We start from the raw sequence: 18,617 nt of genomic DNA on the forward strand, positions 1-18,617 counted from the left end.
TGTTAACCCACTTTCTTATTGACTCCCTGCACACTAGGGGCAATTTACAGAGGCCAATTACCCTTGACACCAGGATATTGGTTTAGTTTGGAGAGGCAGAGTAGAAACAGGCCATTCGGCCCATCGAGCCCATGCCGCTAGTTCTACGCTATCCCACTTTCTCATTCGTTCCCTATACATAGAAACACAGAAAATAGGTGCAGGAGTAGGCCATTCGGCCCATCGAGCCTGCACCGCCATTCGATATGATCATGGCTGGTCATCCAACTCAGTATCTCATCCCTGCCTTCTCTCCATACCCCCTGATCCCTTTAGCCACAAGGGCCACATCTAACTCCCTCTTAAATATAGCCAATGAACTGGCCTCAACTACCTTCTGTGGCAGAGAATTCCACAGATTCACCACTCTGTGTGTGAAAAATGATTTTCTCATCCCGGTCCTAAAAGACTTCCCTCTTATCCTTAAACTGTGACCCCTTGTTCTGTAACGTTGGGTCACAATTTATACGTTGGGAACAATTTACAGAGGGCCAAACAACTTACAGAGCCACAGGTCTTTGGGTTGCGGGAGGAGCCCGGAGCACCCGGAGGGGGGAACCCACGCGGACTCGGGGAGAACGTACAAACTCCGTACAGACAGCAGCCGAGGTTGGGTTCGAACCCGGGTCTCTAGCGCTGTGAGGCAGCAGCTCTACCGCTGCGCCACCGTGCGGCCCGTGGTTTGTTAGGGTAGTTTGATGATCCCGGGGAAATCCCTACACTCAGAGCAAATGTTATTCAAGGCAGATGTATGGAAGCAATTAACTGTCTTGTGCAGGGGAGTTGCCGACTCCTGCTCCTGCCCCTGCACTGACCCTGCCTCTGACACAGTTCACACTTTATGGGTCAAAACCAGGATGATTTAATGCCAAAAGCCCCCGGCTACGACAACCCAATCTCACTTCACGCTGTCGAGGGTTTAGAGTTTTAAATGAAATGCTCGTATAATCATACAGAGAAAAGCTATTCAAATGGTCTCAGCATTTTTTACGAGGATGCTGCCAGTCTCGTGGGCCTGAGCTGTTGGTAGAGGTAGAACAGGCTTGGACTCTATTCCTTGGAGCGCAGGAGAATGAGAGGTGATCTTGTACACGTGTACAAGATCGTTAGAGGAATAGATCGGGTAGACGCACCGAGTCGTTTGCCAGGAGCAGGGGAATCGTAAACCAGAGGACATATGTTTAAGGTGAGGGGTGGAAAGATTTAATTGGGATCTGAGAGCTAACGTTTTTGCACAAAGAGTGGTGGGTGTATAGAACGTGCTGCCGGAGGAGGTAGTTGAGGCTGGTACTATGGCAGCTTTTGAGAGACATTTGGACAGGTACATGGATCTGAGAAAAACATTTTTCACACAGAGAGTGGTGAATCTGTGGTATTCTCTGCCACAAAGGGTAGTTGAGGCCAGTTCATTGGCTATATTTAAGAGGGAGTTAGATGTGGCCCTTGTGGCTAAAAGGATCAGGGGGTATGGAGAGAAGGCAGGTACAGGATACCGAGTTGGATGATCAGCCATGATCATATTGAATGGCGGTGCAGGCTCGAAGGGCCGAATGGCCTACTCCTGCACCTATTTTCTATGTTTCTATGATCGGACAGGTTTACAGGGATATGGGCCAAACGCAGGCAGATGGGGCTAGTGTAGATGGTGCGTGTGGGCAAGTTGAGCAGAAGGGCCTATTTCCATGCAGTATGATTCTATGACTAAGATAAGGTGCATGGAGTTCATGCACCAGCATAGCACAATGATTACAAAAGGCAAGCCTGCTTTATATCTCCTGTGGAAACTAAAATGAAAGCAGAGTTCGGCACTCCACAGGTAACCTGGCGGGCTTGTGTCTATTGACATTTGAAGCTCTTCAACTGGATTCATAGAAAATAGGTGCAGGAATAGGCCATTCGGCTCTTCAAGCCAGCACCGCCATGCAATATGATCATGGCTGCTCATCCAAAATCAGTCTGAAGAAGGGTTTCGGCCCGAAACGTTGCCTATTTCCTTCGCTCCATAGATGCTGCTGCACGAGCTGAGTTTCTCCAGAATTTTTGTGTACATCCAAAATCAGTACCCTATTCCTGCTTTTTCCCCCATATCCCTTGATTCCTTAAGCCCCAAGAGCTAAATCTAACTCTCCCTTGAAAACATCCAGTGAATTGGCCTCCACTGCCTTCTGTGGCAGAGAATTCCACAGATTCACAACTCGCTGGGTGAAAACGTATTTTCCTCGTCTCAGTCCCATACGGCCTAACCCCTCATTCTTAAACTGCGACCCCTGGTTCTCCGTGTAAAAGGGCTTCGTGGATTTGCGGCAGGTTCTAATCGCCGTTCCGAGTGCCTTCCTGCCTCTGTTGTCACGGCGACCGGGATCAATGGCGCTTTGAATTGGGTTTTGTGCGGTGCAGTGTTTTCCGGGATCGTTGCAGTCCCAGCTCCCTTTCCCAAGAGACTTGTTTCGGTTCGACAGGAAAATTCCTGCCCTCCGAGTTTCCACCCTTTTAATCTTCGATAGAAAAAGGTTTGCATAATAACCCATGACCTCAGGCAGATGCAGAGACGGCACTGATGTTGTGGGTCTGTCGAGCTGTCAGATCAGGTCAAATCCACAGGACTCGATGGCAAAAAAGAAAAAAGTCTTTTAAATTCTGAATCTAAGGGAGCAGCATACTCGAAGATGGGTACAAAATGCTGGGGGAACTCAGCAGGACAGGCAGCATCTCTGGCGAGAAGGAATGGGTGGCGTTTCGGGTCGAGGCCCTTCTTCAGGCCGAGGGTGGGACAGAGATAAAATGTAGTGGGAAGCAGTAAGGCTGGTGGGAGAATGGGGGAGGGGGATGGAGAGAGAGGGAGAGCAAGGGCTACTTGAAGTTAGGGAAGTCAATGATCATTCCGCAGGGGTGTAAGATGCCCGAGCAAAATATGAGGTGAAGGAGACTCTTTGTGTTGTGTGTCCCTGGGGTTTGTGAGGTGCACTCTTGTTTTGAGTGTGTAGCTAACACACTGCTGCGTTCTAATGTTCTGCGTTATTTGCGAGGAGCAATGTTGACGGGCTCTGCATGCATCTCCAAGCACTCTCCACTGGAATGATTGTTTGAAAGATACAGCACAGAGACTAGGCCCTTTGGCCCACCCTGACCATCGATCACCCGCTCACACTAGTTCTATCTTATCCCACTTTTACATCCTCTCGTAGAGTCATACAGCGTGGAAACGGGCCCAACTTGCCCACGCCGACCAACATGTCCCATCTACACTAGTCCCACCTGCCTGCATTTGTCCCTTATCCCTGTAAACTTGTCCTATCCTTGTAACTGTCCAAATGTTTCTTAAACATTCCAATAGTCCCTGCCTCAACAAACTCCTCCGGCAGCTCGTTCCGTACACCCACCAACCTTTTTGTGTAAAATTGTGAATAGTCCCGGGTATGTGTGCATGTGTGTTAGTTAGCGTTATGCCCCCGTCCCACTTAGGAAACCTGCACGGAAACCTCTGCGCCCCGCCCAAGGTTTCCGTGCGGTTGCCGGAGGTTGCAGGTAGTGGAAGCAGGTGGGGAGACTGACAAAAACCTCCGGGAACCGCACGGAAACCTTGGGTGGGGCGCAAAGTCTCCAGAGGTTTCCGTTCAGGTTTCCCTTTAGTGTGCGTGGATCGCTGGTCAGTGTGGAATCAATGGGCCTGTTTCCGGGCTGTATCTCTAAACGAAAACGGAAAAATCTGTACACTGTGGACGGCTCGACTGTAATCGTCTGTAGTCTTTCCGCTGACTGATTAGCACGCAACAAAATGCTTTTCACTGCACCTCGGTACTCGTGACAATAAACAAAACTTTGTGTGGAAAAAGGTTACCCTCAGGTTCCTGTTAAATCTTTCCCCCTTCACCTTAAACCTGTGTCCCCTGGTTTAAGAAGTCCGGCAGCACCTGTTGCAGAGCAAGATAAAGCAGTCTTGACTCGACAGGTGTGGACTAGTCTGTTGACAGTCAGGAAGCTGGGTTTTCCCGCTCCTAGTTAATTACTGGATATGATGTTTATTTTCCAGTGATTTTACTTCCTGGTCTCCTGTAGTATAACCGGCTTGACTGATTATGCTGTTGGCAAATGTGACTTTGACCCGAAACGTTATCTCCGTTTCACTTTCCACAGTTGCCGCCTTATCTGCTGTACAGGTCCTGTTTGCGTTTCGGACGGGGCAGCGGGTAGTGCAAGGCGCACACTGGCACAGCTGGTAGAGCTGCTGCCTCACAGCGTCAGGGACCCGGGGATCGATGATCGATCCTGACTTCTGTCGCTGTCTGTGCGGAGTTTGCACGTTCTCCCCCCCCCCCTCCCTCCCCCGCCCTTGTGATCGCGTGGGTTTTTTCCCCAATCCCCAAAGACGTGCGGGTTTGTAGGTTAATTGACCCTCTGTGTATGTGTATTCATTGTGCTATTGTGTCACAGCGGTCTTACACAAGACATCACATCTCCCCCTTCACTTTAATTACATCACAGATGAGAAAGTGAGATAACATTGATCTCGGACAATGAGTTTAAAGATGAGTGGGTGACCTCATTGAAACTTACTGAATAGTGAAATGCCTGGACAGAGTGGATGTGGAGAGGATGTTTCCACTTGTGGGGAGGTCTGGATCCAGAGCCTCGGAATAAAAGGATGTACCTTTGGAAAGATGTGGAGGAATTTCCTTAGTCAGAGGCTGGTGAATCTGTGCCACATTGCCACAGACGCCAAGTCAATTGATATTTTTAAGGGAGAGTTTGATAGGTTCTTGATTAGTGTGGGTGTCGGGTTGTGGGGAGAAGGCCGGAGAATGGGGTTGAGAGGAAATATAAATCGGCCGTGATTGAATGGTGGAGTTGACTCTATGGGCCGAATGGCCTATTCCGCTCCTGTTACCTATGAACTCGTGTGAATTGGTGACCGATGGCCTGCGAGGACTAGGTGGGCCGAAAGGTCTGGTCCCATGCTGTATCTTTAAACTAAACTGTGAAGCCAACCAGTAAATGGTAAATGGCACGAACAACGGTTAATAATGCAATAGGGCTTTGAGTCGCTTCAAAAGCATGTAATTGGCGAGAAAAAAATTCTGATGAAAGACAATGTGGAGGAACTGCAGGTGCTAGTTTATACCGAAGATAGACACAAAGTGCTGGAGTAACTCAGTGGGTCAGGCAGCATCGATGGAAACGTAGAAAATAGGTGCAGGAGTAGGCCATTTGGCCCTTCGAGCCTGCACAGCCATTCAATATGATCATGGCTGATCATCCAACTCTGTATCCTGTACCTGCCTTCTCTCCACACCCCCTGATCCCTTTAGCCACAAGGGCCACATCTAACTCCCTTTTAAATATAACCAATGAACTGGCCTCAACTACCTTCTGTGGCAGAGAATTTCAGAGATTCACCATTCTCTGTGTGAAAAATGTTTTTCTCATCTCTGTCCTGAAAGATTTCCCACTTATCCTTAAACTGTGACCCCTTGTTCTGGACTTCCCCAACATCGGGAACAATCTTCCTGCATCCAGCCTGTCCAACCCCTTAAGAATTTTGTAAGGAGGAAAAGAATAGGTGGCGTTTCCGACTGGAACCCTTCTTCAGACTGTCTTTGCCCCTGTAAGGCAGCAACTCTAGCACCCGAAAAGTCACCGATTGCTTTTCACCAGAGATGCTGCCTGACCGTCTGATGTGCTCCACAGCACGCTGTGTCTGTCAACAGAAGGAGGTCCTGGCTAAAGATGTATTGTTCTGGTCCCTTGCCTTGCAGTTACCACCTGCTCTGTCTTTGTGGCCGTGCAGTAATATTTGGAACTGTACAACTCCGAGTGGGGAAATCCTGTTAACTGCCAACGTCAGGAGCCTAAAACCCCTGTCCCACGGTACGAGTTCATCCCAAGAGTTCTCCCGAGTTTGCCCTGATTCAAACTCGGAGATTTACGGTAATGGCCACTCGTCGGTACTCAGGGCTCTCGTGGAAAAAATCTTCACGAGTCTTCCCGTGCTTACCCACCGTTAGCAAGTCTTCCCGAGTACCTGCCGTTAGCGCTAAGAGACGCCCCGAGCTCCGACGTACCCGCTACGTTCATTCTCCGTGCTTACCACGAGTTTGATTTTATTAAACTTGGGAGAGCCATTGGAATGAGCTCGTACTGTGGGACAGGGCTGTAAATCCTGTTCCCTCGTGGCCATCCGACAGCTTTTGCTTTCAAAGGGACTTTCCACGGTTTCCATTGTTCTCTGATCCGCATCTTGCTCGAAGGGTGGGTGTATCTTAATCAAGGAGGGAGGGTTAAAGGGGTGTGGGAGTTCCTGAGGATGAGGTGATGCAAGGAATTGCAGGTGTCGGTTTGCAAAACAAGACGCAAAGCGCTGGAGTAACTCAGCGAGTCTTTAGAGATAGTGTGCTTTAGAGACACATAGAAAATAGGTGCAGGAGTAGGCCATTCGGCCCTTCGAGCTTGCACCGCCATTCAATATGATCATGGCTGATCATCCAACTCAGTATTTTGTACCCGCCTTCTCTCCATACCCCCTGATCCCTTTAGCCACAAGGGCCACATCTAACGGCCTCTTAAATATAGCCAATGAACTGGCGTCAACTATCTTCTGTGGCAGAGAATTGCAGAGATTCACCACTCTCTGTGTGAAAAATGTTTTTCTCATCTCGGTCCTAAAAGATTTCCCCCTTATCCTTAAACTGTGACACGAGGCCCTTTTACCCACTGAGTCCGCGCCAACCAGCCATGCCCATACACAAGCGCCATCCTACACACTAGGGACAATTTACAATTTTTCTCGAAGCCAATTAGCCAGCAAACCTGTACGTCTTTGTGGAGTGTGGGAGGGAACGGGAGCAAGTCCCAGGCGATCACGGGGAGAACGTACAAACTCCGTACTGACAGCACCCGCAGTCAGGATCGTACCCTGGTCTCTGGCGCTGTAAGGCAGCAACTCTACCGCTGTGCCACCGTGCCGCCCATTCAGGCGGAGAGCCTGAGAGGTGACATTTCGAGTGTCTGGACATTACACCAGACACTGTGCAGGGCTGATAGGCAAACGGTGAATATCAGAGACGTGCCTAAATGTTGTGGGGTTTATTGGGATGGGGAGAGCAGTTTGAAAGGTCCAATGTAGCTTGTTTAAGAAAGAACTGCAGATGCTGGAAAAATCGAAGGTAGACAAAAATGCTGGAGAAACTCAGCGGGTGAGGCAGCATCTATGGAGAGAAGGAATAGGCGACGTTGAAACGTCGCCTATTCCTTCTCTCCATAGATGCTGCCTCACCCGCTGAGTTTCTCCAGCATTTTTGTCTACTAATGCAAACATTGGTACTTCAGGGTTTGCATGAAGAAGGGTCTCGACCCGAAGCGTCACCCATTTCCTTCGCTCCATAGATGCTGCCTCACCCGCTGAGTTTCTCCAGTATTTTTGTCCACATTATTGGGTGGAAGCTTGCCGGGTTTGGCCTGGCGACACTGCGCTGTTATAAGTTCTTGGCTGATTTTTAACGAGCGTCTGTTCCTGTCCTTGCAGGTGGCCATCAAGTCGATCCGCAAAGATAAGATCAAGGATGAGCAGGACCTGGTTCACATCCGCCGGGAGATCGAGATCATGTCATCACTCAGCCACCCGCACATCATTAACATCTACGAAGGTAGGTTTAGGCTTCATTCGTTCTACCGTCTGATTGATGGAGCTTTGAGGATGCGATAAGTTCCAAGAATGGTTTTTGTTTCCCACTCTGTCTGCCTGTTGACACAGTGGCTTTTTCTTCGTCCACTGTCACAATAAACAATAGGTGCAGGAGTAGGCCATTTGGCCCCAGGTTCTGGACTCCCCCCAACATCGGGAACATGCTTCCTGCCTCTAGCGTGTCCAAACCCTTAACTATCTTATATGTTTCAATGAGATCACCTCTCATCCTTCTAAACTCCAGATTGTACAAGCCCAGCTGCTCCATTCTCTCACCAATGTGATCATGGCTGATCATCCACAATCAGTACCCCGTTCCTGCCTTCTCCCCATATCCCCTGACTCCGCTATCTTTAGGAGCCCTGTCTAGCTTTCTCTTGAAAGTATCCAGAGAACCTGAAATAACCGCATATGAAGTTGTGCTCATGTGCCCCTCCCCCCCGCCCACTTTTTTTGGGTGTGTGGAACGAGCTGCCAGAGGAGTTAGTTGACGCAGGGACTTTCACAACATTTAAAAGACATTTAGTTTTGGTTTAGAGATATACAGTGTGGAAACGGGCTCACAGAAGCAGAGTCAGGGGATATGGGGAGAAGGCAGGAATGGCTGATTGGTGATGATCAGCCATGATCACATTGAATGGCGGTGGTGGCTCGAAGGGCCGAATGGCCTCCTCCTGCACCTGTTGTCTATTGAGTCCACGCCGAGTAGCGAGCCCCGTACACACTAGCACTATCCTGTACACTGGGGATGTCACCCATTCCTGCTCTCCAGGGATGCTGCTTGTCCCACTGAGTTACTCCAGCGCACCACATTCTCTCTCTCCCCCCCCCCCCCCCCCCCCCACCGCCCCACGCTGCAACCCTTCTCAAACAAATCACCTCCCAGCGCATCCAAAATACTTATTGGGTGAGGATTTAATTGTCTACTCCAAGTTCACCTGTAAGATGAGACTGTGTGTGGGTGTGTGGTGTGTGTGGGTGTGTGGGGTGTGTGTGTATGTGTGTGTGTGTGTGTGTGTGTGTGTGTGTGTGTGTGTGTGTGTGTGTGTGTGTGTGTGTGTGTGTGTGTGTGTGTGTGTGTGTGTGTGTGTGTGTATGTGTGTGTGCATGGGGTGTGTGTGCGTGGGGGGGGTGTGTGCGTGGGGGTGTGTGTGTGTGGGGGTGTGGTTGCCTACAGGGGGACAGGGACCTGGTTTGTGTAAAGCTCACAGCTGTCTCCATTTGTTACAATAACTCCTCTGGCATCCTTCCCATCTTTGATCTTTTTGAATAAAAATGTTGTATGGGGTTTTTTTTTTAAAGCTTTTAAATGGGTTGTGAAGAGCACGACATGGCTTGATTTATGAAGTGCCTTCCGAGTGTCTAGTTTCAAATAGCTCTCATTGCGGAGCCTGTTGGAACCTCCAGCGGTGGCATTGGGACAGGCATGGGGGCATCGAGAGGGTGGCACTGGGCACGAGGTGCCCATCTCCTGCTGCTGTCTTGTGGACACCTTCTCATCTTCTCAAACTCTTCCCGTGGGATTCCCATGCAATCCCAGGTCTGTTGGTGCCTGTTGTACAAGCAGGACAAACAGCATCTCTGGAGAGAAGGAATGGGTTACGTCCCTAGTGTGTATAGGATAGTGCTAGTGTGTACAGGATTCGCTAGTCCACGCTGTATAGCTCTAAACTAAAACTGTGATGGTGTTGGGACCTGCACAAGGTCCCCATGTCCTCCTGCTGTGTCGTGGGCATGTTATCATCTTGTCAAACATTTGCTGAGGGATCCCCATGCAATCCCTTGTCTGGAGTAGGATGCATTGGATCTTGCGGGGGGGGGGGGGGGTGGGGGGGGGGGGGGGGGGGGGGGGGGGGGGCACGACGGCGCAGCGGTAGAGTTGCTGCCTTACAGCGCCAGAGAACCGGGTTCGATCCTGACTACGGGCGCTGTCTGTACGGAGTTTGTCCGTTCTCCCCGTGACCTGTGTGGGTTTTCTCCGGCTGCTCCGGTTTCCTCCCACACTCCAAAGACGTGCAGATTTGTAGGCTAATTGGCTTGGTCAAATTGTAAATTGTCGTGAGTGTGTTTATTTTTATTTATTAAACTTTTATTTCAGACTCGAGGTCCAGACAAGAGACGACATTACATAAAATACATTGCGTGTTAGTGTTAGTGTTAGTGTTGGCTTGTAGGTGAATTGGCTTCTGTAAACTGCCCTGGCGTGCAGGGATTCGATGACAACGTGTAGATCATGTAGAACTAGTGTAAACGGGCGATCGATGGTCAGCCTGGTATTGGTGGGCTGAAGGGTCCCTTTCCACTCTGTATCTCTAAACTAACCGTTAGAATGGGGCATAGGATGAGACGGGCATTGGACGAGATCTAGGGACAGCATGATGGGGGGGTGCAATCAGCCTCTAGGGTCAAGGCTCCTTGAGTCGAGAAACTGTACCTTAGACAAGCACTGCCCAGATTGTCCATTCTGTTGCAGTGTGTCCCAGGGAACAAGTGCACAGTCTTGGTACATAGGGGAGAGAGACCGGCCGGCAGTTAAATGCATAAAAATGCGCTGACTCTGCTGCAGTGTTGACGGCCAGATGTGGCAACTAAAACAATGAGGGATGACAGAGATTGATGTATGTGTAGGCTGGTCCTGATGAGGCTCTATCGTGACCAGCCACAATAAGAAAGTGCCCCTCATTGCATTTCATTGTAGATCTGAGCGCGTTTTTGTTGTTATAATGTGAGAATGGGCCTAACACGTGATGGGGATTCAAAACCCTTTTTCGCTCTCCCCCCATCCCCCCCCCATCCCCCCCCCCCCATCCCACCCCCCCCCCCCCCCATCCCCCTCCCCTTCCCCCCCTTCGCCCCTTCCTCCCTCCCCCTCTCCCCCTCCTCCCTCCCCCCCCCCCCTCTCCCTCCCCCCCCCCCGCTGTGTAGTGGGAGATTCCACATATCTGTCGAATGTTGGGTGTTTTTAACTAAGGGCCAGCCAAGAGGGAATTGTTGACCTTCTCCAAGGTTGGAGAGTTTTGTGGATTTTCACATTCTTTCTCGCTACTTTGCATTCCATTGTGTCGTTCTCCCTCCAATCACACCGACTTGCCACGGCTGCCTTGACTCCATTGGTTGTAAATGAGGGCAGCTTGCACTTGTTTGGATGAGGTCCTCTTCCTCCACCGTCTGCTCCTTGTTGTAAACAAGCCCCACTCGGCCAATGGCCGCCACTTGTTCATCTACATAATTGATAGGAGCAGACCTAGGCCATTCGGCCCATCAAATCAACTCCGCCCTTCAATCATGGCTGATCTACCTCTCCCCCTCAACCACATTCTCCTGCCTTCTCCTCTTAACCCCCAACACCCATACTAACCAAAAATGTGCAGATCTGTGCCTTAAAAATATCTATTGACTTGGCCTCCACAGCCGTCTGTGGCAATGAATTTCACAGATTCACCACCCTCCGACTAAAGAAATTCCTCCTCATCTCCTTCCTAAAGGAACGCCCTTTAATTCTGAGGCTGTGGCTTCTGGTCTTAGACCCTCCCACTAGTGGAAACATCCTCTCCACATATACTCTATCTGGCCCTTTACCTATTCGGTAAATTTCAATGAAGTTCCCCTCATCATTCTAAACTCCAGCGAGTGCAGACCCAGTGCCGTCAAACGCTCATCATATGTTAACCCACTCATTCGTGGGATCATTCTTGTAAACCTCCTCTGGACCCTCTCCAGAGCCAACACATCTTTCCTCAGACATTGCTCACAATACTCCAAATGTGTTCTGATCTGTGTGCATTATAGACCCTTTGTTCTTTCTTTGGTGGGGGTTTTATTGTTCTCTTGACCTGGCTCCACTAATCTCTAAGCTCCATCCATTGCTGTTGATGTTTCTCCTGATGCCGACGGCACCCCTGAACCACAACCAGATCTCCAATGCATGAACCCGCTGTGAGAGGTTCTGGGGAGAAGGCAGGAGAATGGGGTTAGGAAGGAGAGATAGATCAGGCATGATGGAATAGCGGAGTAGACTTGATGGGCCGAATGGCCCAATTCTGCTCCTATCACATATGACATAACCAGGTCATTATTTAAGAAGCAAAGTCCATGGTTAGGGTGACTTTTTATGACATCTCTAGTAGATTATTGCCGTAGTGTTCTACAATACAGGAACAGAAACACGTCTATGCCAGCAGGCGATCTCCGCCACACTGAGGACAATGTACAATCTTTACCAAAGCCAATTGACCTCCAAACCTGTACGACTTTGGAGCGTGGGAGGAAACCGGGGAAAACCCACGCGGTCACGGGGAGGAAGTAACAAACCTCCGCACAGTCAGCACCCGTTGTGGGGATCGAACCCGGGGTCTCTGGTGTTGTAAGGCAGCACCTCTACCCGCTGTGCCACCGTACTGCCCCCACAGATCCATTGTATTCCACCCCTATGTCTTGGCCATTTGAGGTGCAGGAAGGAACTGGATGCTGGAAGACAAAATGCTGGAGTAACTCAACGGATCAAGGCAGCATCTCTGGAGAAAAGGGATAGGCCACGTTTTGGGTCTGAAGAAGGATCTCGGCACGAAACATCACCTATTCCTTTTCTCCAGATTTGCTGCCTGACCCACTGAATTACATTTTGTGTGTGTGTGTATGTGTGTGTGTGTGTCTCTCTCGTTGGCCATTTGAGGCTTCAGTCAGGTAAATGTCTTTGCTTCTTCCCTTTTTAAGATGCTCTTAAAGCCTTCTCCACCCTTCCCCAAAACCTCCGACGTTAGATTTGCTTGCTGGAATGCAGCGCAAAGCTCCTTGGTATGTCCTGCTACGTTAGAAAGCATTGCAAGATTGCAAGTTCTAATCTAATAATCTTCTAATTGATTTGAGCCGGTGGATGCCAAACACATGGTGCATGCATACCGCTGGTCTCACGTTGTGGAAGCTGAACCTTGCATGTGAATTTGTTTTTGTGCGATGTTTCTTGACTGCTGAGCTAAAATTAGTGGCCTGCCTGTGAATGCAGTTGGGAATGCATTCTTCTCTCTTTATGTATGGAGAAGAGGGTGTTTCCTGGGCCCTTTGCTCTATGATGCTGAGACAACTTTCTGAACTATTGTCCGATTATATTGTTGTGTACTGGAATGTTTTTATTTCAGTTTCTCTTCAGCGACAAGGGCGGAGGCTGTAATTTTTCTCTTGCGGCCTCCTAGTGACGTGGAAGGAGGGCGGGGAGAGAGTATCGTAGGTTGCTCTGAGTAGGGTCTCAGCAAATTTGAGGAGCACCTGTACTTTGCTTCCAAGATGACCACCCAACCCTTGGGACAATCCCAAACGTTGGGACTATCCCAACGTTGAAGAAACAGTTAGACAGGTATATGGATAGGACAGGTTTGGAGGGAGATGGTCCAAACGCAGGCAGGAGGGACTAGTGTAGCTGGGACATGTTGGCAGATGTGGGCAAGTTGGGCCGAAGGGCCTGTTTCCATGCTGTAAGACTCTATGACCCTAAAACCCAGATGACTATTTTGCGTGCCAGCCACAGAAGCAGATCTACAATCACATATCACAATCGCTGGTGTGCGGCACGGTGGCGCAGAGCTAGCGTTGCTGCCAGACAGCGCCAGAGACCCGGGTTCGATCCTGACTACGGGTGCTGTCTGTAAGGAGTTTGTCCATTCTCCCTGTGACCTGCATGGGTTTTCTCCAGGTGCTCCGGTTTCCTCCCACACTCCAAATACCTACAGGTTTGTCGGCTAATTGGCTGGGTAAAATTGTAAATTGTCCCGCATGTGTGTAGGATAGTGTTAGTGTGCGGGGATCGCTGGACTTATAATGTCTCTCTTCAGACTTTCAATTTTTTTTTCCTCTCTCCCCAGTTTTCGAGAACAAGGATAAGATTGTCATCATCATGGAGTATGCGAGCAAAGGCGACCTTTACGACTTCATCAACGAGAAGCAAAGCCTGACTGAGCAAGAAGCCCGGCATTTCTTCCGGCAGATTGTGTCTGCTATTTATTATTGTCACAAGGTATGTATGTTGTTGGGGCAGCATCTGCTCAGCAGCTTGTCTGGCTGGCTGGCTGTCTGGCTAGCTGGCTGTGTGTATGTGTGTGTGTGTGTGTGTGGGTGGGTGGATGGGTGACCGAGAATGGACTCTCAGTCATCTGGCTTATTATCACTCTGTATTATCCCAGCAGCTGAACGTAAACCTTACACATATGGTCTCACAATGCACTTTCATTCTCAATTGTTTTGGCTCCCCTCTCTCTCCCCCCCCCCCCCCCTCCTCTTTTTCCTTTCACTTTCTCTCTCTCTCTCGCTCCGCCCTGACCCTGTCACGGTTCATTTGCAGATTCGGCCCAGCGACGTTAAGCTAAGTTGCAGAGACGGGGGGGCTGCTCTCTGTTTGGGGCGCAGAGCCCAAGAGAGGAGGACATGACAAAACGGAAAAAAAAACGAAAAAAAAACAAATCCAGCCTTGAACTGGCATGCAGTGCATTCTAATGAAAATCTAATGGCAACCAGGTTGTTTTCAAACAGTTGTCGTAGGTGTAACCAGATTCCTTGTGGATCGAGTCACTGGTTTGACTGATAATATTCTGTTTTTAAATAGAACACGGGCTCTTGGCTTGCTAATACGTGAGATGCAGGCGTGTGTGAATTCCCAGACACAGGCCCTTGCCTCTGGCTAGCGTGCCTTGATCTTGCTGGAAAACATACGTCCTGCTAGACACAAAAAGCCGGAGTTCCTCAGCGGGGCAGGCAGCACCTCTGGAGGGAAGGAATGGGTGATGTCTCGGGTCGAGACTCTTCTTCAGACCTTGACCCCCAAATGCAACCCATTCCTCCTCTCCAGAGATGCCGCCTGTCCCGCTGAGTTACTCCAGCATTTTGTGTCTGTCTTCGGTTTAAAGCAGCATCTGCAGTTCATTCACACAGAGAGACACAGAGAGACACAGAGAGACACAGAGAGACACAGAGAGACACAGAGAGACACACAGAGACACACACACACAGAGACACACGCAGAGACACACGCAGAGACACACGCAGAGACACACGCAGAGACACACGCAGAGAGACACACGCAGAGACACACGCAGAGACACACGCAGAGACACACACACAGAGACACGCTCAGAGACACGCTCAGAGACACACACAGAGACACACTCAGAGACACACTCAGAGACACACTCAGAGACACACTCAGACACACTCACACACTCAGAGACACACTCAGAGACACACTGACACACACACATCCTGCTGTTGGGTTTGCGAAACCCGTGTACTGTGGAGAGATGGGTGGACGGTACGAGTCGAGGAGTGAAGCCCTTGACTGCTCCAGTGTCCAAAATCCCACGAGACGCAGCCCTTTTGTTGCGAGGTCATAGTGTTGTCAAAGTAATGTGTGCCTGTTCAAAAACGAGACCAAGCGTAGCTAAATATTCTTTTCTTCTGCGCCCCAGCCCCCCCCCCCCCCCCCCCCTCCCCCAACCCCCTCCCCCCCGCCCTTCACTCCTTTTTTTTCATGTGTAACTCAAGCCCTATCCTTTTCGGGATAATTAGACCAGCAAGAATGCAGCCAAGTTCATTGTCGAAATGAATATAAAGCTTAGGAATGCGTGGGAGAACTGATTTTGTGCGGGTGTGTGTGCGGGTGTGTGTGCGGGTGTGTGTGTGTGTGTGTGCGTGTGTGTGCGCGTCTATTGAAACCCGAGCTGAGAATATCCGAGATCGAGAAATGTTTTTACTTCCAATTAAAAAGCATTACAGTATTTTCTGTCCCGTCCACGCCCGCCCACGTCAGGTGTGGTCTGGTCTGGGTTTCCGTCTTGTGCGATCCACAGAGTTTGTATTGGCAGGGTTCTCCGTAATTGGAAGAGTGCATCCCCAGAGTCTAACACCAATCCCCCCCATCTCCCCCCACCCCCCCTTCTCCCACATATGTTTCCCTGCTAAGGTGACAAAATAGTGATCTGGATCGGAGCCTTTTGGCAAATGTCCCTATGGAATCCCCCCTTCCTCCCCCCCCACACCCACGCAGCCCACCCAGGGGAGTAGATTGCATAAACCTGACACTTGGGAAGCAAAGATTGATGGCTGATCTCTTTGAGGTGTGTCGAAATGTTAACAGGGTTTGGTCGGGTGCGTGCATGAAAACCATTTCCTCGTTTTTTTTTTGGGTGGAATCAGGAATTTCAAAGATAGACACAAAAAGCTGGAGCAACTCAGCGGGTCAGACAGCATCTCTGCAGAAAAGGAATATGTGGTGTTTCAGGTTGAGGCCCTTCAGACTGAAGAACCTTAAACCGGCATCTGCAGTTCCTTCCTACGGATATCCAAGGACCAAGTTGTTAAGGATAAAGTATATTTTCAGACTGGATAGTAAACCAGTAAGACTAGTGTTGGAGATCGCTTTTAGTTTTTCCGACCAAGATCAATAGTTTAGTTTAGTGATGCTGCATATTGGGGAAAAGTGAATTGGTCTGAAGAAGGGTTTCAGCCCGAAACGTTGCCTATTTCCTTCGCTCCATAGATGCTGCTGCACTCGCTGAGTTTCTCCAGCATTTTTGTGTACCCGACATTTAGATTAGTTTAGTCTAGTTTGGTTTTGTTTAGACATATAGCATGGTAACGGGCCATTCGGCCCATTGAGTCCATGCTGACTAGCGATCCCCGTACACCAGCACCATCCTACACACACTGGAGACAACTTGAAGGCAATTGAGCTAAAAACCTGCACGTCTTTGGAGTGTGAGAGGAAACCGGAGGTCCCAGAGAGAACCCGCGCAGGTCACGGGGAGAGTCCGCACCGACCAGCGAGCCCCGCACGCTAGCACTATCCCACACACACTGGGGGCAATTTACATTTATACCACACCAAATAGCATATTTATACCACACCAAATACAAACTCCGTACAGACAGCACCCGCAGTCAGGATCGAACCCGGGTCTCTGGCGCTGTAGAGCAGCAACTCTACCGCTGTGCCATCCACCTCTTGCCTGATGGGAGGGGGGGGGGGAAGGGGAAGAGGGGGTGAATAGGAAGCAGTGTTTTTGGGGAGTGAAGGAGGAGGGGTGGCTCGCCACATACAGGCCGGCCGATGAGCCTACGAGAGTTTGTGCTGAATGGTGTTTCTAGCTCGGGGCCGAATGGCCTACTCTTGCATCTATTGTCTATTGAATACAAGACAAATCTATTGTCTATTATTGTTTATTTTTTAATAAACCAAACTTTTTTGATGGAGGGTCTCGACTTGAAGCATCACCTTTTCCTTTCATCCAGAGATGCTGCCTGACCCGTTGAGTTACTCCAGCACACTTTGTGTCTTATCTATTTTTTGTGTATTATGGTGTTTGCTGCTTACTGTGTTTGCATCAGATAGCCACAAAGCGCTGGAGTAACTCAGCGGGCTGGGCAGCATCTCCGGAGGAAAAGGATGGTTAATGTTTCGGGTCGGGACCTTTCTTCAGACTTCTGTGTTTACATATCTGTTGTGCTGCTGCTAGTGAGGATTTCATTGTTCTGTTTCGGGTATTAGGAGACTAAAACGCTCTTAAATCTTCCTGTTTTTTCAGAATGGGATTGTGCATCGGGATTTGAAATTGGAGAACATCTTGTTGGACTCCGCTGGCAATGTGAAGGTGAGAAGGACCATGTTCACCATGTTCCCTAAATTGCAGATACTGGGGTGAACACTGGCAGAATAGCTGAATTCAATATTTCTGACTTCACGCACAGGAGGAAACGATATCTCAAGGGGACACAAAGTGCCGGAGAAACTCAGCAGGTCGGGCAGCTTCTCGGGAGAACATGGATAGATGACGTTTCGGGTCGAGACCCTTCCTCAGTCTGAAACGTCACCTACCGGAGATGCGGCCTGACCTGCTGAGTTACTCCAGCACTTTGTGTTCTTTTGTGTATTAACCAGCATCTGCGGTTCTTTGTCACAGCATTGTATCTAAAGAGTATATTGTAGTCCTGATTGTATAATGGAACATTAATAATCCACACACTCGCATTCACACTCGCATTCACACTCGCATTTCACACTCGCATTCACACTCGCATTCACACTCGCATTCACACTCGCATTCACACTCGCATTCACACTCGCATTCACACTCGCATTCACACTCGCATTCACACTCGCATTCACACTCGCATTCACACTCGCATTCACACTCGCATTCACACTCGCTCTCACACACTCACACACACTCACACACACTCTCACACACTCACACTCTCTCTCTCTCTCTCTCACTCTCTCTCTCTCACTCTCTCACACTCTCTCACACTCTCTCACACTCTCTCACACACTCTCTCTCACACTCTCTCTCTCACTCTCTCTCTCACACTCTCTCTCACACAGACACACAGACACTTGTTGCCTTACAGCCTCAGGGACTTGGGTACAATCCTGACTGCTATCTGTACGGAGTTTGTACGTTCCCCCGTGACCGTGTGGGTTTTCTCTGGGTGCTCTGGTTTCCTCCCGCATTCCACAGAGAAGTAGACTAATTGTCCTCTGTAAATGTTCCTTTGTGTGTAGGATAGTTAGTGCCAGTGTACGGGCAATCATTGGTTGGTGGGCCGGACGGGCACGTTTCCACGCTAGTTCAGATCTCTAATCTAAACTAAACTGAACCGAGACGTTAAAAACTAATCTCTAAACCTGTATCTCCAAAACTAAATTAAAAACTAAACATGGCTTGCATGTGCAGAATGCTGTTCTGTATTGCCCTTCGAGTCATTGTTCAATAAGTTCTATTTACTCGGCCGAACTGGTTAAAATAGTAACTCCTTGTGGCACCCGGTAAGGCAATAATGAAATTGTTTTGCGATGGGATCCATAAAGGTCAGTGTAACAAACACACAGTCTCCTAGCAACTGAGCAAACACTCCCAAA

General features: G+C 49.5%; 1 protein-coding gene across 1 annotated transcript in view; it reads left to right on the plus strand.

The window, feature by feature from the left end:
• Positions 1 to 18,617, plus strand: part of nuak2 (NUAK family, SNF1-like kinase, 2) — a 48,826-nt gene that overhangs the window by 16,367 nt on the left and 13,842 nt on the right. Inside the window, exons 2-4 of the mRNA XM_055654875.1 lie at positions 7,559 to 7,679; positions 13,573 to 13,724; positions 17,284 to 17,349. Coding sequence (XP_055510850.1) covers positions 7,559 to 7,679; positions 13,573 to 13,724; positions 17,284 to 17,349 — 339 coding nt within the window. The remainder of the gene's footprint in view (positions 1 to 7,558; positions 7,680 to 13,572; positions 13,725 to 17,283; positions 17,350 to 18,617) is intronic.

Source organism: Leucoraja erinacea, chromosome 24, assembly GCF_028641065.1.
Source record: "Leucoraja erinacea ecotype New England chromosome 24, Leri_hhj_1, whole genome shotgun sequence".
Taxonomy (NCBI): domain Eukaryota; kingdom Metazoa; phylum Chordata; class Chondrichthyes; order Rajiformes; family Rajidae; genus Leucoraja; species Leucoraja erinaceus.